The 22596-nt window shown below is 42.3% G+C and overlaps 1 protein-coding gene across 3 annotated transcripts; it reads left to right on the top strand.

Annotated features, from left to right (window-relative positions):
• Positions 1–1416: 1416 nt before the first annotated feature.
• Positions 1417–13775, top strand: Rbm23 (RNA binding motif protein 23). Of its 3 annotated transcripts, XM_076849993.2 has the most exons (14): positions 1417–1573; positions 6475–6550; positions 7092–7204; positions 7692–7739; positions 7986–8159; positions 8580–8633; positions 8783–8900; positions 8993–9145; positions 9227–9364; positions 10372–10437; positions 11927–12122; positions 12205–12312; positions 12409–12493; positions 12578–13775. In XM_076849993.2, the coding sequence occupies exons 2-14, from the start codon at positions 6485–6487 to the stop codon at positions 12579–12581; spliced, it is 1323 nt and encodes a 440-aa protein (XP_076706108.1). In that variant the 5' UTR covers positions 1417–1573; positions 6475–6484; the 3' UTR covers positions 12582–13775. The 3 variants fall into 3 exon arrangements, with proteins under 3 accessions (XP_076706108.1, XP_076706109.1, XP_076706110.1); XM_076849994.2 differs by lacking the exon at positions 12578–13775 and having other exon boundaries at positions 12409–12497; XM_076849995.2 differs by lacking the exons at positions 1417–1573; positions 6475–6550; positions 7092–7204 and adding an exon at positions 7215–7531.
• The last annotated feature ends 8821 nt before the right edge of the window (positions 13776–22596 follow it).

The following is a 22596-nucleotide window of genomic DNA, read 5'->3' as shown; positions in this document are numbered from 1 at the left end:
CTGGGGGTGGAGCTCAGTGGAGCATTTGTCTAGAGTACATGAAGCCCTGAGTTCCATCCCTGGCACCACAAGAAATAACAAAACCCTCAAATGCTAAGTGGTTACATTTGGACTCCTACATATAGTCCTTTCTGATTAGCTACAGGGAGTTCTTGCCACTAAGACCTGGGGTTAGGTTTTTCTCTGGGGAGGAGGCATAGTTCACCACCTTGGAAAAACATGAAGGCTTCTGCCTTCCTGAGCTGCTGCATTGCCAGCTCCTTTTGTTACCTCTTGGGAGAAGAGACACTGAAAGCCTAGCTCTAGGAATCTTCAGCAAGAAGATACCTTTTTTTTTTTTTTAATAAAATCAGTTGGAAGACCTGGGATCGTTAGTCCATTTTTTTTCCATTTTGAAGAAGAAAAATAAATGCAATGACATTAAATATCCAAATCAAATCTAGCCAAGCTTATTGGCACCTGCCTGTAATCATAGCGACCTGGAAGTTGAGGCAGGAGAATCCCAAGCTGAGAGCCAGCCTCAGCAATTTAAGAGACTGGCTCAAAGAGCTGAGGATGTATCTAAGTGGTAAACCATCCCTGGATTTGAAAGGGGTTGAATCAGAACTCATCAGGTCCTCTGACTCCACGATATAACCAGCTGATTCTACCAGCTATGTTAGGTAGCCATTGTGTCCAAGCCCTTGGAAAGTGAGTAGACTCAGTTATCCCTGGTCAGAGGGCAAAATACTACTGAATCCAAGGAAATATACTGAGAAACAGTCTCAAACTTACTTTGCGGTGGGAGGTGGGGTGGGGGGGCGGGGACAGCAATGATTTGAATTGAATGTGTGGGACTACGCAGAACATGGCAGACAAATCTCGTACGACTACGTTTCACAGGTCCCAAATACCCGAGTCAGGAGGTGTTGGGTAAAAAGCCGGCTGAGAAAGGGGGTGTGCAGGCCCACATCCCCCATGAGAAAACAGCACAATTACTCTCCACAAAACAGTCTGGGAGGACGGACACTCGCACATCGGCAAATCAGTAGAGACTGCCAAGGACATCCTTCCACCCTCCGTCCCTCCTCGTTGGCTCCGCCCGCCGCTTTGGCCAAGTCCGTGCTAGTCCCCAGAATGGGACAGGTGGGCCCTTCCCTCTTGTTCTGGACCTGGTTTCCCCACCTTCCGCAAGTCACTTAGCCAATGAGAGAGTGAAGGCAACTACCAAAGGGGTTTTCACTTTCCTTGAGTCTCTCAGAAGCTGGCCAATCAGTGGTAATTTGATGGTTGCTAAGAGACATTTACGTTTCACTCCACCCGTACTTAAGAGTTTTAGCCAATGAAAACCTTCACTTTGGACTGTTGCCGCGAAACCAAAGAGATGAGGTCCAGCGCCTGTTTCCGGCGCATGCGCAGATTGCGGAAGGTTCTGGAAGATAGCGGAGGTGCCGCCATTTTGCGGGAAGAGGAGCAGGTCTGACTGCTGTGCTGCTTTTTTAGCTGAGACCGTAGGATATAGCTGAGCTTCGCGCCCCACACACACCTAAAGGAACGGAGAGAACCGGGACCCCCCTGCGGGGACCCGGAACTGGTGAGAAACCCCGAAACTGTGTCCCCCGCCGCTACGTCACCTATGTGTGACGTTGCTGTGCGGCGCCTCCCCCTGACGTCACAGGCAGAAAATGGCGTCATGAGCAAATCAGGCAAACTTAAAATTAAAAAAACAAAAACAGAAAACCCAACTTTTTGTTTATTTTGTTCTGGAAACGTTCACTATCTAAATGTAGTCCACTGGCGTGACTTTAGATATCGGCACCTCATGGTTGTAACTTATACCGGTAAAGATGCGGCTTCAAGGATGCCAGTGACATCGCTTTTCCGGACCTCGCTGCCGGGGCACTTAGGGTCGCTCATTCTGGGGAGGGAGCTTTGACCCTCCGCAGTCTGAGAAGACCCATATAATGTTTCTACCGTTGGTGCCTGGTGCCACCACTCAGAGAGATAAGGGGATTGAGATTTCTCCCTCAATTCCCAGTTCTTTGAAAACTTATGTTTAATGTGTTGGCCTCTGTGAGCTTTTAACTTTCGACTACACACATTCCCTAGGCTTATGGTGAGGCCTCATGAGGTTGGAGCACTGGGACGCTGGCGTTTGCAACGACGGTAGTTGGACACAATACCTTTATTTGTTTTTTATTTTTTATTATTATTATTTTATTTATTTTTATGTGGTGCTGAGGATGGAACCCGGCGCTTCACACATGCTAGGCAAGTGCTCTACCACTGAACTATAACCCCAGCCCTTACAGGACCATTTTTTATTTTTTAAAATTTTTTAGTTTTAGTTGGACACAATACCTTTATTTGTTTGTTTTTTTTTTTTTTTTTTTTTGTGGTGCTGAGGATCGAACTCAGGGCCTCGCACAAGCTAGAGGAGCGCTCTACCGCTGAACCCAGCCCCAGCCCCAGCCCCAGCCCTATAGGACCATTTTTAAAAGAGCAATTTTGGATCATTGCACAACATGGGGAGGGTAGTCCTTTTTGTCTAATTCTTTTTATTAATTAACCTGCCTTTCGTTTTGGAGTTGTTTATGCTGCCTCAGTGATTTAATCCAGGAAATGGTGCTTTCATCAGTCCAGTGACTCCAAGATTTGGTGTATTCTTCCTGAATAGTGGTTCTTCTCTGCCCCTTCAACAGTGGTGTTTACAAAGTTCAAGCACAGCAGTGGTTGTAGGCTTCTGATGTAGTTTTTTGATCAGAGATGGAAGCATACACTGGTGCACCTTGACCCATAAACTGGGATATAGAATTCGAAAACTACCAATCTAAAAAATGTATATTTGGCACTTGTTGCTTTTAGGACATGTAAAAAGACACAACCCAGAGAGACTGCCAGTTTCACATTAACATGTTCTACAGTCATACATTGCCTAACAATGGGGTATGTTCTGAGAAATGTGTTATTAGGCAATTTCCTCCCATTTAAAATATCAGAGTGTACTTTCACAAACTAGGAGGGCTACTATGTTATTTTTTTAAAAATATTTTTAGTTGTCAATGGACCTTTATTTTATGTGGTACTGAGAATCAAACCTAGTACCCCACACATGCTAGGCAAGTACTCTACCACTAAGCCACAACCCCAGCCCCTACTGTTATTAAACAGCATAATCTTATGGTCCATGTCTTATATATGGTCCATTGACAGAAACAACATTATATGGCACATGACAATATGTCCGTACTTAGATGTGTTTCAGGGTGAAAATTTCATACATAGAGTTCATTTGGAGAGGATTATCAACTTTGGTGAAAGTTTCTGGGGTTTTTGTTGTTTGTTTTTTTCTTTTGGTGCTGGGGATTGAACCAGGGCCTCCAGCATGCTAAAATTCTAAGCACATTGTATTACACCCAGCCACCTAACTGAAAGTTTTTGTATATGTTTTGTTACCTGTGCTCTATGATTCCACTCATGATAGCAGTTCTTGAAATTAGAAGCATTTAATTTAGAGAGGAAAAAGCGGATTGTAAAGAAGAATTTTTAACACTTAGAAAATTTGTGTAGATTTGGGGCTGGGGTTGTGGCTCAGTGGTATAGTGCTCGCCTAGCACATGGCGGGCCCTGGGTTTGATCCTCAGCACCACATAAAAATAAATAAATAAAATAAAGGTATTGTATCCAACTACAATTAAAAATAAATATTAAAAAAACCTTTGTAGATTTGGCAGGCAAAGTAACTGAAAAATGACTTTAAGGTCGAAAACTTATTTTTAGACCCATTTTTCCACAGTGGGCTAGATAATACACGTTGTCATTAGTGTGGTTTGTGATATTTTGAAACATATACTGTATAGCCACAGATATAGAAGCTTTGAAGGTGTGACAAATGGGACTGTTTTGATAAACCTATCAGAACATTTATGTTCAGTGATCTATATTTAAAACTAAATATTTTAGTATGCTGTTTTGTTTTTTATTTCTTTTAAGTTTAAACCAAAGGAAAGAGGTAACCTGATATAATTGTTAGATTTGGAGTCAGAAGACCTCTGTAATCAAGAAGTAACCCCTTTATTTGAGCTATTTGACTTTATACATTTGAAAAAAATCTCATTTAAAAAAAATCTGTGAATGGGTCAGATATTATCTGCAGCATATATTACCTTTGATTGCTAAATAAACATTAGGTGCTGTTATGAGAGTTTAATTCACTGGGTTTTAGACTCCTATTTGATTTTGGTTTGATTTTCATCCTCTTTCATCTTCTTCTAAGATTCTTATCTCTATAATATACTTAAAACAGTGCCTAGAAATTACAATTCATATGAGTAGGTAGGTATAATAATTACACATACTAAAGCATCAATATAGGGTATGGGCTTTGAGGGCAATTAGAATAGCACTGTTGGATTGTGCCTTACCTGCTTTAAGAAAGATAAAGCTTTTGTGGATATGGAAAGTGATTTTGATAGAAATTCTTCAGTTTAGTTTTCTTTTTACAGTATCATTGATGTATAAGTAATTACATGTCTACAGTAAAACTGTGGACATTAATATGCAGTTGGTTGGGTCTTATTATGTGTAAACACTCATAAAACATTACTCCCAAATGTTTTCTTATGCCCTCTTAAAATCTTTTCCTCCCAGCCCTTCTTCACCTGCTCCTATACCTACATAACCACTGATCTGCTTTCTGTGACTGTAGATTTGTCTGAATTTTCTAGAATTTTATATAAATGGAATTATTCAGTGTTTTGGTCTGATTTCTTTTACTCAGCATCATTTGGAGATTCATCCATGTAGATTCATCCAATAATTCCAAAGCAATCATTTTTAATAATAATGTTGTTTGGTATCTTTGCTTTTCTGATTTAAAAGACCTCTGATAAACAACCTAAGTGAAGATAGATGCTAGATGTGAAAGCTTGGGGGATGTGAGCACTTTTTCCATGTCTTCCAGACAGAAAGGCTTCAAAGTGGAATTGTTTAAGCGATTTTAACTAAAAAAAAAAAAAAATACACACACACACACACACACACATACATACACGTATACACATATATGTATTTTGGGGTGGGTACTAAGGATTGAACCCAATGATACTTTACCACTGAGCTATATCCCCATCTATTTTTAAATTTTTTATTTTGAGCCAAAGACCTGTTTAGGGCCTAAGTTGCTGAGGTTTGCCTTGAACTTGCCGATCCTTCTGCCTCAGCCTCCCTAGTCACTGACATTATAGATGTGTGCTATTGTGCCTGACTTAATCATAATACATTTCTGAATTGCTTAAACTCTAGTTTATGTTGCACTGAAAATGCTTAGTGATGAGGCCCTAATTATTCATGTTTGGGTCATGTGCGGAAGAGCTTAAGGCAAATTTGCATCATTCTGGTTTTGCCTTGTCTTGCTTCTGATTTTTGGTCTTGCGCCTTTACTTTTTTATTGGAAATGTGTGCCTATTTTTATGATTTAAGTTTATTAGTATCTTTTTAAAAACTTTTTATAGTTGTAGATGGATAGCATGCCTTTAATTTTATCTGGTGCTAAGGATTGAACCCAGTGTCTCACACGTGCTAGGTAAGTGCTCTGCCACTGAGCCACAGCCACAGCCCCTATTAGTGTCTTTTTACATTATAAATTTAAGCCAGTTAGCCAGGTGGGAATTTTGAGCAGTAGAATGGAAGCCTAATGTCCCTTTTAAAGTGAATAGTAATTTTGAGTACCAATATTTTCAGCTAGGTGTGGTGGTACAAGCTTGGAATCCCAGCTGCTTGGGATGCTGAGGCAGAAGGATCATAAGTTCAGTGCTAGACTGGACAATTTAGTGAGACCCTGTCTTAAATAAAATAAAATAGGACTTGGGATATAGCTCAGTAGTGGAATACCCTGGGGTTCAGTCCCCAGTACCCCCAAAATGAAACAAACATTTGACAGTGTTTTCTCTTCACAGAATAAGGATTATATTGTATTTTGTCTCTACCTGGGTATTCAGTTTCCTTCTAGACCCATGACCATTTCTTTTTTTCCCCCATATTTAGTGGTACATATTGGTAGGATTTGTTACATGTTCATACATGCACAAGATACACAATATAACAATATAATTTGGCCAGTGTCACTCCCCAGCAAACATGGGTCCCTTTCCTCTACAGATCTCCTTTTGATTTTCAAGAGATCCGCCCCTACTTTTCTTTTCCTTTTTCCCCAGTATGAGAGAAAATATATGACCTTTAGCCTTCTGAATTTGACTTACTTTCCTTAACATAGTGGTAGACCCTTGACTGTTTCTAAGCCACAAAGCATAACTAGTTTAAATCTGTAGGGTGTAAAAATAAATGTAGGATAAACAATAGCTGGTAAGATCCTTTTAAATTTTTAAGAAAAAGAACTGTATTCCTGAAGTCTGTTTCTTGGAGGGGGAAAGGAATGTGGTGCTAGAAGGGAAGGAAAAATATAAATCAGATTTTTATGTTTTAATATCTTCTCAGATCTGACACGATGGCATCTGATGACTTTGATATAGTGATTGAGGCCATGCTGGAAGCTCCCTATAAAAAAGAGGAGGTAATATTCCCCACCTGACTCCTGGAATTGGGTTAATAAGAAAGAGCAGTTGTGGATCATCAGTTGAAACATTTTGTGAATCTTCTTTCCCTGCTTGTTTATTATGCTCAGTGACTATTCTTAAAAGGCATAGTCTTTCATAATCTTTGCTGGGGACCTGTACTCAAGGACCATTCTTTTAGAGAGGACCCTGAAAGCCAGGGGTGGGCACATAATGTGGTGGTGATATCATGTGCTTTGCTGATAACTCTCAGTGACAGTAGAAAGTCAGTTTCTCACTCTTTTGGGACATAATGTCAGTGAAATAGATGTTAGGTAGCTGACATTTGACATCAAAGTCTGTCATTCTGATCTCTTCCTTTTTGGTAGTTTCCTTGCTTCCTCTATTATTCCCCTTGTTAGGAGATCCAGGTGCTCCAAAACGGGCTAGATAATCGAGAGCTTTTGATTTCTTCCTTGTCCACCTTTGTTCTTTTTGCCCAATGGAATCTGTGTGTCTGCCACCTTGTACCTTGTGATATTTTCCTGGCGAACTCCTCAGGATGAGCAGCAAAGGAAAGAGGTTAAAAAGGACAGTCCTAGCAATACCATCAGCAACACCGGCAACAGTGGCAGTGGTACCAGTGTGAGCACCACCACTGGGGAGACAAGCAAGTGAGTGTGGGGTGAAGAAACGGGTTGGCAACTTGGGGAAGGGAAACAACGGCATCCATTGGAGAAACAGCCAGAATAGGGAGGCGGTGGCTCCTAAGACTGCTGACATTTAGTAATGGCTCCACTGGGTCATGGGAACATTGGTGAGTTGGTTTAATGATCTTCTAGTCTTCGCTTTCCAGTGTAGATTTGTGGATCAGTCCTAGCATCGATATATTTCATTTGAATAAAATAGCAAGAGGACCCCTGATTTGGAAACACCAGCTTTTGCTTGGCTTTGGGGGGAAATTGGCCACTTCAGATGACTGACAGCAATCAGGGCTCTGTGTAAGTTGGTGTTGTGCAGTTAATGTGAACTACTGCCAGATTATCTTCTGGGCTTTGGTCTTTTGGTGCTTTCTGTTTCACTCTGTGCTTACTCTAATTCTTTTTCCTTGGGAAAGATAATAAAACTTTCTCAGTAGTAAGAATTTCTGCTCCTTCACAGGAAGAAGAGGAGTCGGAGTCATAGTAGAAGCAGGGATAGAAAGCGCAGGTCTGTAATTTTGGAAACTGTTGGGTTTGGGGAATTTTTTTTTTTTTTTTTTTTTAAGCATGTTGATGGACCTTATTCATTTATTTATATGTGGTGCTGAGAATCAAACCCAGTGCCTCACAGATGCTAGGCAAGTGCTCTGCCACTGAACCACAACCCCAGCCCAGATTTGGGGAATTGTTAAAATGGGAAGATAGCATGGAAGGCTATAGGTTAAAGTTCAGAAGAGGTTATTTTTATCTGTAGTCGTAGCCGAGAACGGGATCGGCATAGACGGAGAAACAGTCGAAGCCGAAGTCGAGATTGGCAGCGTCATCACCGCAGCCGCAGCTGGGATCGGCGACATAATATTGAGTCTCGAAGTCGAGATCGGCGACGTGAAGATCGTGTGCGCTATAGGAGTCCTCCACTTCCCACTGGGTATCACCATTTCTAAACAATGTCACCCTTCTGTCTTACTCTGGCTACAACAAGTGCACTGTGGATCCTGCCTGAGGGTGCTTATCACCCACTGTGATAGGCAGGTTGCACAGTCACTGGAGGGATGGTACAGGTTGAGTACACCTAGGTGAAATGCTTGATACTAGCAGTATTTTGGATCCTGGATTGTTTTCAATTTCGTAATATTTACATATACATAATGAGATACTATGGGATTGGTGGTAACTTTAGTGCATTTTAGTATGCCTATGTTTTGACTGCAATCCTCAATTTTCAGATTAGGTATGCTCCACCTATATTAATAGTTCATATATGAGATGAGGTGCTGGAATCTGGTTTTCTCATAATGAAAGACCCAGCATTGAATAACGTTTTATTTTTGTTTTTCTCTGTTTCTAGACGTAGGTATGGACACAGTAAGAGCCCTCATTTCAAAGAGAAGAGCCCGGTCAGGTAGGTTAATAATGAGCACTTTTAGGGATTGTGAAATATGAATAAAATGTTGGTAGAGCCAAACTATAGGAATGTGTTTTACTTGAGGGTTAACTGGAGAATAGTAACCAAGGATTGAGAGGAGCAGTCTCACATGTTTTATGTTTTAGGCAGCCAATTGATAATCTGAGCCCTGAGGAGCGTGATGCCCGCACAGTTTTCTGTATGCAATTAGCTGCCCGTATCCGGCCTCGAGACCTGGAGGACTTTTTTTCTGCTGTTGGCAAGGTAACCTTCCCAACTCAGTGTTCCTCTGAGTAATTTATCTTCTATCTATCTACCTTTATTCTCAATAGGATTTTCCTTGTCTCCCTGGATAGGTTCGTGATGTGCGTATCATCTCAGATCGGAACTCACGTCGTTCTAAAGGCATTGCGTATGTGGAATTCTGTGAAATGCAGTCTGTGCCACTGGCCATTGGGCTGACTGGGCAACGACTTCTGGGAGTACCTATCATTGTACAGGCCTCACAGGTGAGCAGGTTAAGAAGGTGACATAATAAAAGGTGGGTAGGAAAGTGGAACACAACCCTTCATGTATTTCTGCTTTTTTAGGCTGAGAAAAACCGATTGGCAGCCATGGCTAACAATCTGCAGAAGGGTACTGGTGGACCAATGCGCCTCTATGTGGGCTCCCTGCACTTCAATATCACTGAGGACATGCTCCGGGGCATCTTTGAGCCTTTTGGCAAGGTGAGTAGAAAGGAAAACTTGTGAAGGGGATTGAAAAATGTGAATGGGGCTGGAGTTATGGCTCAGTGGTAGAGTGCTCGGTTCGATCCTTGGCATTACATAAAAATAAAATAAATAAATGAAATAAAGATATTGTGTCCATCTACAACTAAAAAAAAAAAAAAAGATAGAAAGAAGGAGAAAAATGTGGAGTAGGTGCATGTACTGCTCTTCTGTCTAATTATGATTAACTCATTGCATATGTCCTTGGCAAATGGGTCCATGGCATGAAAGTTAGGTTCCATCTCTAATCATGGTGATCAGGAGAAAACCAAGTCAGGCACAATAAAATCAAACAAGAGGGTCCAGATTAAATAAGATTAGTTAGAAAAAGTGTTTTTGAAAAAGATGGCCTTTGTCTTTTTTGATACTGGGGTTTCAACCCAGGGGCACTTTACTGCTGGTCTGTATTCTCAACCCTATTTATTTATTTATTTTTTAGGTGTTGGTGGACCTTTATTTTATTCATTTATTTATATGTGGTGCTGAGAATCAAACCCAGTGCCTCATACGTGCTAGGCAAATGCTCCACTGAGCCACAGCCTCAGCCCCTCAACCCTTTTTAAGTTTTTTGAGATAGGTTCTTGCTAAGTGACTGAGGGACTAAATTGCTGAGGCTGCCCTTGAACTCACAATCCTCCTGCCTCAGCCTCCCAAGTCACTGGGATTACAGGTGCGCACCATCACACCCTGCCTTTGTCTCTTTTTAAAAGAAGGTTTGGGGGGCTGGGGTTGTAGCTCAGTGGGAGGGTGCTTGTCTAGCATGTGTGAGGCACTGGGTTCAATCTCAGCATTGCTTAAAAGTAAAATAAAGGTTCATTGACGACTAAAAAAAAGGAGGTGATTTGGGAAGATATAATTTGTTATCCGGAAGCAGAGAGAGGTATTTAGAATAATTTGAGTAAGAGAGATGAAAGATTGTGGGCTACTGAAAATATAATTAATAATTCCTTCCTGTTCCTCTGCAGATTGACAATATTATCCTGATGAAAGACTCAGATACAGGCCGTTCTAAAGGTTATGGTTTTATTACGGTGAGTCTCTTGTCTTCTAGTTTTTAAATTTTTCTTTGGGTTTTTCCACTTGTCTGATTTTGCAGCTTAGCTTCATCCTCCTCCTTTAGGAACTAAGTGACCCATAAATCCTGGTGCCTGAAGCTTGGACTAGCCTTCTGCCCCTTGAGATGAGTGCATTGCTTGAGATCTTGGCTTTGCTCCTACACTGTGTCAGTGGCCTTGGTATGGGGGTGTCCAGGAATTTCAACCAGCTTCCCTGGTGCTGCATCTTGCTCTTTGGGTAATAGTAATGTTTCCAGGCTGCAGCTAAAAGGTTGGGGGCATGAGGGGGAGGTTAGACATGGGTGTTTAAAGACAGATTTATAGAATCAATGCATTCTCATGATAAGGATGGGAATAGGAAGTTAATACTTCCCCCCGGCACTACCTCATTTGAAGCAGTTTCTCCATTGAGAACAACACCACTATAGGAACAACACTGTAGGAAGAATAGTGAGGCTGCCCTAGTAATGGGCAGCCTTTCCTGACTCTCCCAACAAAATAGTTTCTACTTCCTATAACTGGTTCTTCCAGCCCCTTGTGACTCCAGTTTGAGAACTGGCTGCCAGCCACAAAATTGGATAGAAACTGATATTTTCTGGGCTTAATCCAGACAGTGTATGCCCTCACAGTTGCCTACAGGGCAGAGAGCAGTAGGTTGTGTTCTGTCATGGGAATTGCTCACCTTAGAAGTATCCGGTAAAAGCAAGCCACCTACACCACCACCTAGGAACTGTCAGTACCACATGCCAGGCCCTACAGCAAGGAATACCAGAGTAAACAAAGCCAGCTGTGGTGTTGATGATTCCTTAGTGGCAAGTAACCATTTCTAATTCTGTGTGACTCACACATGGAAAGGCTTCTGTTGCTGCCGTTTGGTCAACAGCCTTGACATACCAACAGCCAACTGGGAATCTTCAAACTGGGTACTGCGGGTGCGGCTGATAAAAAGGACTAAAGAGCAGAGACTGTCTGCCCATCATTTAATTTCCAGCACTGGGTCGGGATGAAGATACTATCTGCTCTCAATACCACACTGTGTTTCTTCCTAAGCTTGGGCTCTGGAGTACCAGAGTCTGGGCTCTGGAGTCCCGGATTCCTAGTACTTGATTGAGAACTAAAACTTACTAAGCCTGAGGGATGAATGAAAAACTGAGAAGACTTTACTTCCATTTTACATGCCCATTTGTAAAACAGCCTGTCAGGCTAGATTCCTTACAAGTGATATACTTTTTGCATTGGTAGATATCTTAATGGAGCTGGAATATTGAAAAGTAGTTGCCACTCAGTCTTTTTCAGACGATCATTTTGAGGCAGTGGGGATCTTAGGTTACATTCCCTGGGAAAGAAAATTTTGAACTATAGTGAATATGTAACTTTCCTGTGATAGCGGGACCAGGGAATGTTAAGTGGGCTTTGAGAACATGTCTGACCAGGAGTTGACTGACACAGCCTGGGTTTCTCGTAGTTCTCTGACTCTGAGTGTGGCCGGCGGGCCCTGGAACAATTGAATGGTTTTGAACTTGCTGGTCGACCTATGAGGGTTGGCCAAGTGACTGAGCGGCTGGATGGTGGCACAGACATCACTTTTCCTGATGGGGACCAGGAGCTGGATCTGGGATCAGCAGGTGGACGTTTGCAGCTTGTGGCCAAACTGGCAGAAGGTAGAGTATCTGCTGGGTGGAGAACACAGGGTTGAATTTTAGATCAAGGATTGATACTTAATCCCACCTCTTCTTCTTTTAGGCTCTGGAATCCAGCTGCCAACCACAGCTGCTGCTGCTGCCCAAGCTGCTGCCTTACAACTGAATGGAGCAGTTCCTTTGGGGGCCCTGAACCCAGCAGCTCTGACTGGTAGACATAGGCTTGGAACAGGGAATGAAGGGTTGGTGCTTGGAAGAAAGGAATGCTTTTTGCTCACTCAAATCACTCTACATGTCTTTGTTTTAGCTCTGAGTCCGGCTTTGAACCTTGCCTCCCAGGCAATTGCATCCCAGTGCTTCCAGCTTTCCAGCCTCTTTACCCCCCAAACCATGTGAGTCTCAAGGCTTAGCTCATTTTATTTTTTGGTTATTCTCTTTTCTTTGGGCTTCTCATTTACCTCTTTTCCTTGTTACAGGTAAATCAGTGGCACAGCAAACTACCTCTCTGTACCCTCTGGGTCCTGCCACTCTCTTCTCCTTCTACTGCCCTGTCTTCCATTTGGGACCAAGCCATCCTGAGGGCATGGACATTGATTCTGGAGGAACTTGGGGCCACTCTTAAGACAACAAGAAGAGCTCCTGCCCATGCCCCACTGGGAATGGACTCTGCTGAGCAAAGCCCCCAGTTGAATCTACAATCTACACCTGCATTGAACACTTTTGTCTTTGTGTATCTTTTCCCAAGACCACCTTCTTTCCCTTTCCCATCACCTCTTAGTGATTCTTCCTCCATTGGGAAGGTCATAGGGCATTAACTATAGGACCTAACCTCTCTTCCTATATTTTTACCCTATAAACTATCATAGGATCTCTGAATATGGAGGACATTGGAGTTACGGGATGCACTTTGAAGGTGCTGAACTTTTGCTTTAAGGACCCTGGCAGATAGCATGGATATGGACATGTACATTATGACACCTGGCTCAGGCCTCAACTTAATTATAGCTTGAAGCCAGAACTACTACTGTAGGCTCATCATCTTATTGGGAGGCACAGTAGTGATCTATCCTGCCAGGCAATTGGGATTGAAGCCTCAGGGGCTTTCAGGAGTTTAAGTAAAAGGTGGGATACCTTTCCATCTTCCTTTGTACACTTGTCCTTCTTCTCAAGTCCTCCCTTTGGCCTAGGGTGTGAGGATGGAGGGGAGGCTGCTATTTCCCACCACTTCCTATGTGCCTCTACTGATGTTTCAACCCTGGTGGTTAAAGCCACTCCCATCCCCTACCTGAGTATGGGTGAGCCCTTCTCACTTGATTTTATATCCTTGTGTCTGTGTACATATAAAAGAAAAAATTATATATATATATATATACATATAAACTTTATATAAAAGCCAGTCTCCCTCTTGTGGCTGCTGCTATCCATGTGGTCTCAATTGGTGTGTTGTTCTGATGTTAAACTTCGGAGCCAAAACCATGATGGTTCCAGGGAGATATATAAAACATTTATAATACCAGTGCCTTTTCTTTATTGTATTTGACCTTTATGGAAAAAGTAGAAGGCTCACATCTGGTGGAATTCCCCATCTGTATCTACCTTCCATTCTTAGCCATGGTCTCCATCTATTGTCATCTTTTTGTGTGGTGGGGGCAGGTACTAGGTATTGAATCAAGGGTTTATTTTACCACTGAGTCACATCCCCAGCCCTTTTTATTTTTTGAGATAGGGTCTCACTAAGTTGTGGAGGCTGGCCTTGAACTTCTGAAACTCCTGCGTCAGTCTCCCAAGTCACTGGGATTACAGGCATGCACTACCTTGCAGGGCTTCATCACCTCAAGGGTCTTCATACCTGCCTGCCCTCTGAATAGACTTTTGACTCCTATCTGTGCCTAAGGACAAAGCTTGTTTTTCCACCAGATGGCAGTGTGACAGTAGCACATTCTGTACCTTTCTTTGAGGTGTTTTGTGATCTTGAGGAGCTTAAGTACCAAAAAAGTCTCTTAAGCTCATAGTTTTACCCTGTAGGTTTTGTGCCTACGTTTCACCTTCTGTATCCCAATCCACTATCTAAAAGGATCTGGACATTATATCAGGGCTTCCCTGACCTGACTTCATCTATTATTTTTTTGGCCAGTTCTCTGAATCCTTGCTTTTCATGTAGCTTTGCCTGAGAACAGGCTTGGGACTGGTGAATTTCCAGAGAGCAGAGTATTTCAGGAATAGCCCTGCCTTAGGGGAGTTACACCTTCCCTTGCCTGCTCTGTATAACAAGGGGTGGGAAAGAACCTAGCTAGCTTACTAGCCTAGGAACCAACCAAAGGAGAAGGCCTGAATTCCTGGGCAGGGCTCTGTGGGGTTCCTTCATTCTTTACTGATCTCTATGGCAACAGAATGTTAAGACTTTATTATGCTAAAAATATGGATAATTGCAGATAGGTTTTAATTTGTCAGCTCTCAGACTTCTTTCTAAGTGGGGTAATGTTTTGTAGAGATGTTAGACTCTCAGGTTGCTTTCTATACTAAATCACTAAGCACTGGAGGCTTGCTTGTCAGGTGGCCAGTGGGACTGTGGACTAGTTCCTGATTCTTGCTGGTCAGCAGTCTCACCTGCCCCTGTTCTTTGCTACTGCCCCACTCCTTCCCGGTCCTATCCTGGTTTACTCTATTGACCTGGAGGAAGGGAAGGAAGATGCACTATTTTTAGGTAGGAACTGCTGGCTATGGCCCAGTCCCGCTATAGGTATTGATTTAGCTGCTAATGCACCTTGAGAAGTGCAATGTGGGCCATTATTGTTATCCTGATGCTGTGAACTGGGTCTCCTTGTGCTTGCTTAGACTCCTCCAGAATATTAGACCACAAGCGTTGCCTCCCTGCCCACCTTCTCAGATGAGCCTCCACTTCTGCTTGGTTTCCTTATGTTCTCATCCTAGCTACTTTGGTCCTTCTACCTCAATTTCTCCTTGCTCCCTGTTCTTAGTTCTTCATATAGTCTCTTGCTAAGAGGAAGACAGTGGTGGAAGTAAGGAAACAATCTAAGACAACCGCTCTAGTTTTACACTATGTAAGGTGATGGCATTTCATGGATGATAGCTGGTGTCATTATGTATGACTCAGTATCATCTTGTTAACTCATCACTCTATAGGAGGTAGTTATAGAGGGGAGAGAAGGGGACAGTGAACACCCTTGTGCCCAGCCTAACGTAAAAGAAATCTCCCTCCAACTCTCCCACCTGAGCATGGGTGGGTAGAGAGGTAAAACTGTGACCCAGATCCTTTATCAGTAGAAGTAGGATTTTTCCCCAGTTCTCACTTCTTTTTTTTTTTTTTTTTTTTTTTTCAGAACCAGGGATTGAACCCAGGGCTTCACACTTTTACTAGGCAAGTGCTCTAACACTAAGCTACATCTCTGCCCTTTTAAAATTTTTAAATTTTGAGCCAGGTACAGTGGTGCATGCCTGTAATCCCAGTGACTTGAGAGGCTGAGACAAGAGAACTGCAAGTTCAAAGCCAGTCTTTGAACTTAGCGAGGCCCAAAGCAACAAAGGCCCAAAGTGAGACCCTGTCTCAAACATAAAAAGGGCTGGGGATGTGGCTTAGTGGTTAAACACCCCTGGGTTCAATCTCCAGTACAAAAAAAAAAAAAAAAAAAAAAGTTTTAACAGGACCTTGCTGAGTTGGCTAGGCTGGCATCAAACTTGTGATCCTCCTGCCTTAGCCTCCCACGTAGTCAGGATTACAGAAGTGCACCACCATGTCTGGCTTCTACCAGTGCCAATTATAAATGAAATTTTCACCTGATTTTTGGTTTATATAGCCTATGCTTCTGTCTTCTGTAAGGCAATACCATTTCCTCCCTATTCTTTAAACTTGGGTTCTTGTCATTCTGGATTCTTGGGTCCAACAGCCCCTAGATGTGAGCTACCATTTCTGGCTTTCAGGGGGCTTGACTTGTGAACCTTTGTTTTTGTCACTTAAACAATGAAGGGAAGTGAGTTAAACACCTGAAAGAAATTATACCACAGTCCCTCTTTCCTGTGGAAAAGGTCTGGTGAGAATCAGGGAGTAATACTTGAACAATGAAAAAGTCTCTTGTGACTCTGAAAATAAAGTAGAATGTGTTATATAATTGTTAACATTTATGCAGGATTTGTTGTGAGTTAGGCATGATACTAATAGCTTATATCTACTAAATCATTTAATCCTCACAATAACTACCTAGGGTTAGTTGTTTTATTGTCTACTTTGTAAACAAGGAAACTAATACCCAAAGAGTTGGCAAGTTCAAGTTTCCAATCCAAGTGGCGTGGCTTTAGGTCTCTTGGCCCTCCTCCTCCTTAACCTTACCCACTGTTCAGCATTACTATGGAAGAAGCCAAATCTTGGAGTCAGTGGGCAAGTATCATTTTTCCTTTTTCTGTATCTATGCTCTTGGGGTATTTTTTATTTTCCTGGGGTCCAAATTCAGGGCCTCAGGCATGCTAGGCAGGCCCTCTACCACTGACTGACCTATAACCCAGCCTGACCCTGAATTTTTTCTTCCTTTGTGTCTTTGCTCATCTTGTTCTTTCTTCTCCGTTTCTGGTCAAAATCCTATCCTGTAGGACCCTGAAACTTCCTTAGTTGGATCTGATCTCCCTTTTCATTATTCCTTGTCCTATTGTGGGTCTCATTCTGCCTTTATTTACAGTTCTTTGCAAACTCTTTTACTAGATAGTTATAGCATAGTGAAGCCACCATACAAGTCTTTCATTATTGATTTGCCTTGCACATATTAAATTGTCTGTTGAATTAATTCCCTCTCTATCAAAGTCAGATCCAGGCTTTCCAAAGATTGTCCCTTCTAGCCTACTTTCCCCAGCAGCTTCATCTATTCCTTTCTTACTCCTCTAGGAGAGAGGATGCAGATCTACTCTTTTTGGTGTTACCATGGTAGCCTGTGATACTTTTTGTCTGAAGTGCTGCATACCATCCACCAGCAACTGATGTTTCCATGGCAACCAGGTGAAGGCAATAGTCATGAGCTGGATAAAGGAGAGGAATTTTAGTTTGAGAGACGGAATCTTCTAGTCTCAGATATTCTTTCTTTTTCCTCCCAACTTTGCACTCTATATCCAAAACTAGTATGCATTATCAAGGTTTGCTCCTGGTTGAAAGAACTCTGAATGTGAAGTGAAGCAGACCAACCAACTTAAATCATGTAGGAAGGTAAAAGCAAGGAAAGATCTGATCAAAGACCACTTTAGAAAGTTGGATGAGTTCTGTTAGCTGCTCCAGATGATCTGTTCTCAAGAGCCCTTAAGAGTTGGCTGAAGTTACTGGAGAGCCATTAGGCAGTTATTTTTGAGAGCAATGGGTAGATGGATGAGGTGCCTGAAGACTGGAAAGGAGCCAGTCAGCACTGGGTTGTACCGAGGGAAAACAATGACCTTGGAAATTAGAGACTTGCCATACTATTGCCAATGTTCCAGAAAGGATAAGAGCTTCAGTTTAGAATGAGGGTTGCTGAGAATTAGATGCCTCCTTTTAACTCTAGCTGAAAGCAAGCTAGGCTGTTTTCACTCTGTAGCAGAATAGTCACTCAAGCCACCTATGGGGTTCAGCTCCCTCTTCTTGTCACAAATTAGCTAAATAAGCTTGGGGACTTATCTAGCTCATATTCTTCATCTATAAAAAGAAAATGAAAATGGTACCTATCTCAGGAATGTTGTGGAGATTAAATGAGATGCTAAGTACGAAGAGCTTAGAACTGTTAGCTTTTTGATGTCGTCATTATTACCATTTCTTTGGGTGCCTACTCACTTGACTTCCTGCCTGACCTCATTCTTCTCCCCAATTTTAGAGAATTCTCAAGGCTTACAGGGGGAGAAGCAAGGATGGGACAATGATGTAAATTAATCTTAATCTTTCCTGAGTTACATTCCCAGGCTCACAAGGTCCTGTGTCAAAATTCAACCAGCCTAATTTTCAGGAAAATGAATCCCAACAAGCCCAATCTCCCTGCATCCTTGAGGATTCATCCATATAGTCAGATTATAACAAGATGGTTTAGAAAAATCAAGGTGAGCCTCACCAGGTAACTTCAAAGTACTTACTGCCCTTTTCTTTGGGCAGGGAGGAAAAATCCCAGAGCAATCTGTGTTACAGCCCATTGTTTAGGGCCTGCCTAACATTTTAAGAATTCTAGCACCTGTCTTTGTTGGTCTTCCTTCTCTAACCCTACCCTGGCAATTTCCTTTCTGAATAAATGTTTTAAATAAGTACAGGTGCTCTGCTTAAAGAAAAGTTAGAATTTGAACAACACAATGGAAATTATGTAGAACAATATTCTCATTGCAGCTTCAGTTGCCAATCTTCCTCCTAGTCCTCCAAATGACCACCTCTGTTAATGGGTTACCTGTGAGTCCCATGGGAGGTCTGTTGGACCTTGTGGACCACTACTTAGCAACCGTATCTGCAGACTGGTGCTGAACTATAACTTTACTAAAGTGCTTGAGTGTCTAAATACGGGGCCAGAACATAGGTTGCAAAAGACATTGCTTCCACTGTTCATCACTATACCACTTGACAAAGATCTTTGCCCTTTATTCTCACAAATATCCTACAAGACAGGTACTTCATTGTAGTTGGGATAGCATAGCTGAGGTTCAGAAAAGGAAAGAGATTTAAAGTGACTTAATTCCCATAAATTTGTCCCATCTAAGAAAAACATCCTGAATGCAAGTCTCCACTGAATTCACATCCATAGCTTGAGTTTATATGGCCAAGCTGTGGAAGCTTTTCATCATTATTCAGATAGATGAAAAGGCATCTTTAGATGTCATAAAACCATCAAAGTCAAGATGAGAAAAAGCAGAATGCTTTTGTCTGGTTTTGGGGTCCCTAGACAACTTTGTTCCATCATTCACCCAAATTGTACTATCTTATATTACAGGGAGGGTCTTTTCCTCATTATGTATGTATTGGGCTGCCCACCATTTCTCTTCCATGCATTTACTCATGTATTTTCACTGCAAGGAATGTTTTCCCTACTTTCCCCCATTTATCTAAAGCCTCCATGTCCTTCAAGGCCCAGATCCTAAGATACAAGTCTCCCATGTGTATTTTTCCTTCCATTCAGAATTCCTGGAGCACCTGATGGTAGCCTACAGTTAGTTAGAATGGGGTCTAATTGATTGCTGTTTTAGCATTGTCACCACCTTGTCCATTTCCCCAGCTTAACTGTAAGCTATTTAAGGGGCAAAGATATTGTCATAAATGGATTTGTCTACCCCATGGTTCCCAGGAGAGTGTTTGGTATGTTGTTTATGTTTAGAAGTTGAGGGGAACAACTTCAAGTATTTGTGGATAAAAGACAATGTGTTCAGGAAAATTTACTTATATTGGCATAGATCAAAACTGTTAAGATAGGAGGCTGGGGCTGTGGCTCAGTGGTAGAGCACCTGCCTCGCACGTGTGAGGCACTGGGTTTGATCCTCAGCACCATATAAAAAAAATAAAATATTGTGTCTATCTACAACTAAAAAATATTTTTAAAAAACTGTTAAGATTGGGAGCCGGGTGTAGAGGCACACACCTGTAATCTCAGTGACCCAGGAGGCTGAGACAGGAGGATTGCAAGTTTAAAGCCAGCCTCAGCAACTGCTAGGCCCTAAGCAACTGAGTGAGACCCTGACTCAAAATAAAAATGAAAAAGGCTGAGGATGTTGCTCAGTAATAAAGCACTCGAGTTAAATCCCCAGGACCACCCCGCCAACCGCCCCCCCCCCAAAAAAGCCACTAACCTGTTAAATTAATAAAAAGATGTGAGGACTTCCTGGGAGTCCTAGAGGACTTCCATCCATGATCTGGCACCCTTTTGGAAGAGGGGAGCCCCTGCTCCAGTCTCTCTAAAGAGGGTTAGATGTAATAGGGCCTAAAGGAATAACTAGAAGGGCCCATTCCTTTGGCCCCTCAGGAGAGAACAGTTTATGCTCTAGGCAATGAGGAGGTTTTGTGGGCAAAGAGGAGCTGGAATAGTAGGGGATGGTAAGGAAACATAGACCTTTAGACAATTACAGTGGTTAAGAGGAGCAGAGGGAACCTTACCAGGCACAGGCAGCTCAGGCCCCAGGGCTCTTTTGCTGAACTCTCATCCCAGCCCAGATCAATGGCTGTACTTTTCCTTGATCAGAGGGAGGGCAAGGAGTGACTTGGCTCTCAAAGAAGACCCTATTTCTCCCAAGTCTAGCAGGAGCCCTGCTTCAGCTTCAGTCTGTTCTGAGCTCTTCCCTGTAGGCGTCTAGAGGGAACACACAGATGGGTCAGGCTGATGGGATGGGCTGAGTTGGAGGGAGGGAAATTTATGGTGTGTGGCTCCCCTCATGGGGTAGATCCTGCTGTCATCTTCAACAGATGATATACACGTTTTAAGCTTCTGCCACATGAAAAGCAATGGGCCTTTCTTGTTCTTCATCCTCCTACCTTGACTCATTTAACCATTGGGGATACTCTGCTAGAAACCTACCCCTCTGTTGCCTGCCCCACTTCTACAGTAGCCACAATATACTCAGCCTGAGTTCCTCCTCTACCTCTTTCACAGATGCTTCCTCTCCTTATCTATCCCCAGGAGATACTTTATTTGGTTTTAGAACAGGTAATAAATGCCATAGTTGGGCTGGGGCTGTAGCTCAGTGGTAAAGCACTTGCCTTGCACGTGTGAGGCACTGGGTTCGATCCTCAGCACTGCATAAAAATTAATTAATTAATTAATTAATTAATTAAATGCCATACTTGAAAATTGAAAATGTAGAAAAGGGCATGAAATGAATATGTCATTCTGTTTTTATTTTTTAGTGGTGTTGAGGATTGAACCCAGGACCTTAAGAATGCTAGGTAAGCACTCTACTATTGAGTTACAACCCCAACCCTCCTATGATGAAAAGTAAACTCCCACCTGCCACCTGTCTTCTACTCACCCAGTCCCCCTTCCGAGGGGCAATCAGTATAATCCATAGTTTGTAATTTGTTGGGTCTCAAGACACTTTTGTGTATCTGATGAAATTCATGAACTCTGTTCTCAGACAAATGCATGACTACACAAAATATTAGATTGTCTGTACCATTTTACAAGAATCATCTCTGGTCTGGGGCTAAGGCTCTTGGCCAGTACCATATTATCACCTTTAGTATCTCCTTAGTATAACTTGTGGGTCTCCTTAGTATATATACACAATTAGTATAACTTGTTTCATGCAAAATGAAACGCAGGGCTTCTTGTTCAAATAATTTTAGGACAACAGCCAAGCATGGGCTCCTGTGTGACTTCAAAGGTCATACATATAACAAAGCAAGCCCTGTATCTCATCCTTTCTTCTGGCTCTTCCACTTCCATTTTTATGATGATTATTCTCATATCTGTCATTGACCCAAATTGTTCTGAATTTCAGACTCTGCTGTTCAGCGAGTATCTGAAATTCTCCATATGGATGTTCTAACATCTCAAACTCTGTGTCTCCAATATGGAACTCACTCACCCTATCCCTAACTCTCTGCTCTCAACTCGTAGTTCTTTTCTATATCCCCTCCTACCTGTAGCTTGTCCCTCTCTTTATGCTCATCCACATCCCCAGCCCCTATACTCATCCATACTGTTGCCAAGTCTAATAAGTTCTATCAAACCCATGCCTCCTTTCTTTTCTAATGCCATCCCCATTGGGATGGTCCTTCATTACTCTCCAATGTATTACTGGCCCTGAATCTCAGCTACACAGGCCTTGCTGCTCCAATCCATGCACAACTCTTCCAGCTTGGGAGACCATCCTGATCATGTTATTTCTATTCACAAAGACCTCTAGTGTTCTCACTGCCTCTAGAGTTGGGTAGAAATGCATTTGCCTGACATTTAAGGTCCTTTGTTGTGAGGCTCAAAACCTTTTTCATATTCTTTTATACCCCTCCTCTTCATGTCCCTGAGGTTTCAGCCCAACTGTACAACCATCTGGTTGCTTATTGGCCCCATGTGTTTTCCTCTGTTTTAGAATTTGAACTGCGTCTTTTCATGGTCCCCAGGGTTTAGAGCTTGCTTACTACACTCATAGACATGTCATTTCTCTGACCCTTTTATCACAGCCACTGCACATGGTCCTACCCATTATGTTCCTGAATCTCTTCTATGATACTTCCACCTCTTCCATGCATCCTTACTGGAAAAGGAGTTTCATGCCAAGCTGAATAAAATCACCATTAAGTATTAAGCAGACAGTGGAATCCCAGCTCTATTACTTACTGGGTGCTCTCAGGCAAGTTACTTACACTCTGTTTATTCCACTATAAAAATAGGTTGTAGACTTATATATATATGTCTTATTTCTCTAAGGACAGTGCCATTATTCATATTATCATCTCATAACCAATCATTCTGCACTGGTCCTCCTTGGCTCCTCAGCTTGCAAGGACCCAAAATACATCTCATCACTCTTTTCACCAAGTTCTAGGAGGCTGCACTTAGGGTGGAGG

Source organism: Callospermophilus lateralis, chromosome 3 (assembly GCF_048772815.1).
Source record: "Callospermophilus lateralis isolate mCalLat2 chromosome 3, mCalLat2.hap1, whole genome shotgun sequence".
Taxonomy (NCBI): Eukaryota; Metazoa; Chordata; class Mammalia; order Rodentia; family Sciuridae; genus Callospermophilus; species Callospermophilus lateralis.
This window is presented reverse-complemented; position numbering and strand designations above follow the sequence as displayed.

What these genes read in the sequence shown, in the direction of transcription:
- Rbm23 (XM_076849993.2), top strand. Translation starts at nt 6,485, where the DNA reads ATGGCATCTGATGACTTTGATATAGTGATTGAGGCCATGCTGGAAGCT. An exon ending in CTCCCTATAAAAAAGAGGAG is followed by an intron (nt 6,551 to 7,091) that starts GTAATATTCCCC and finishes CGAACTCCTCAG; the next exon opens with GATGAGCAGCAAAGGAAAGA. An exon ending in TCATTGTACAGGCCTCACAG is followed by an intron (nt 9,146 to 9,226) that starts GTGAGCAGGTTA and finishes CTGCTTTTTTAG; the next exon opens with GCTGAGAAAAACCGATTGGC.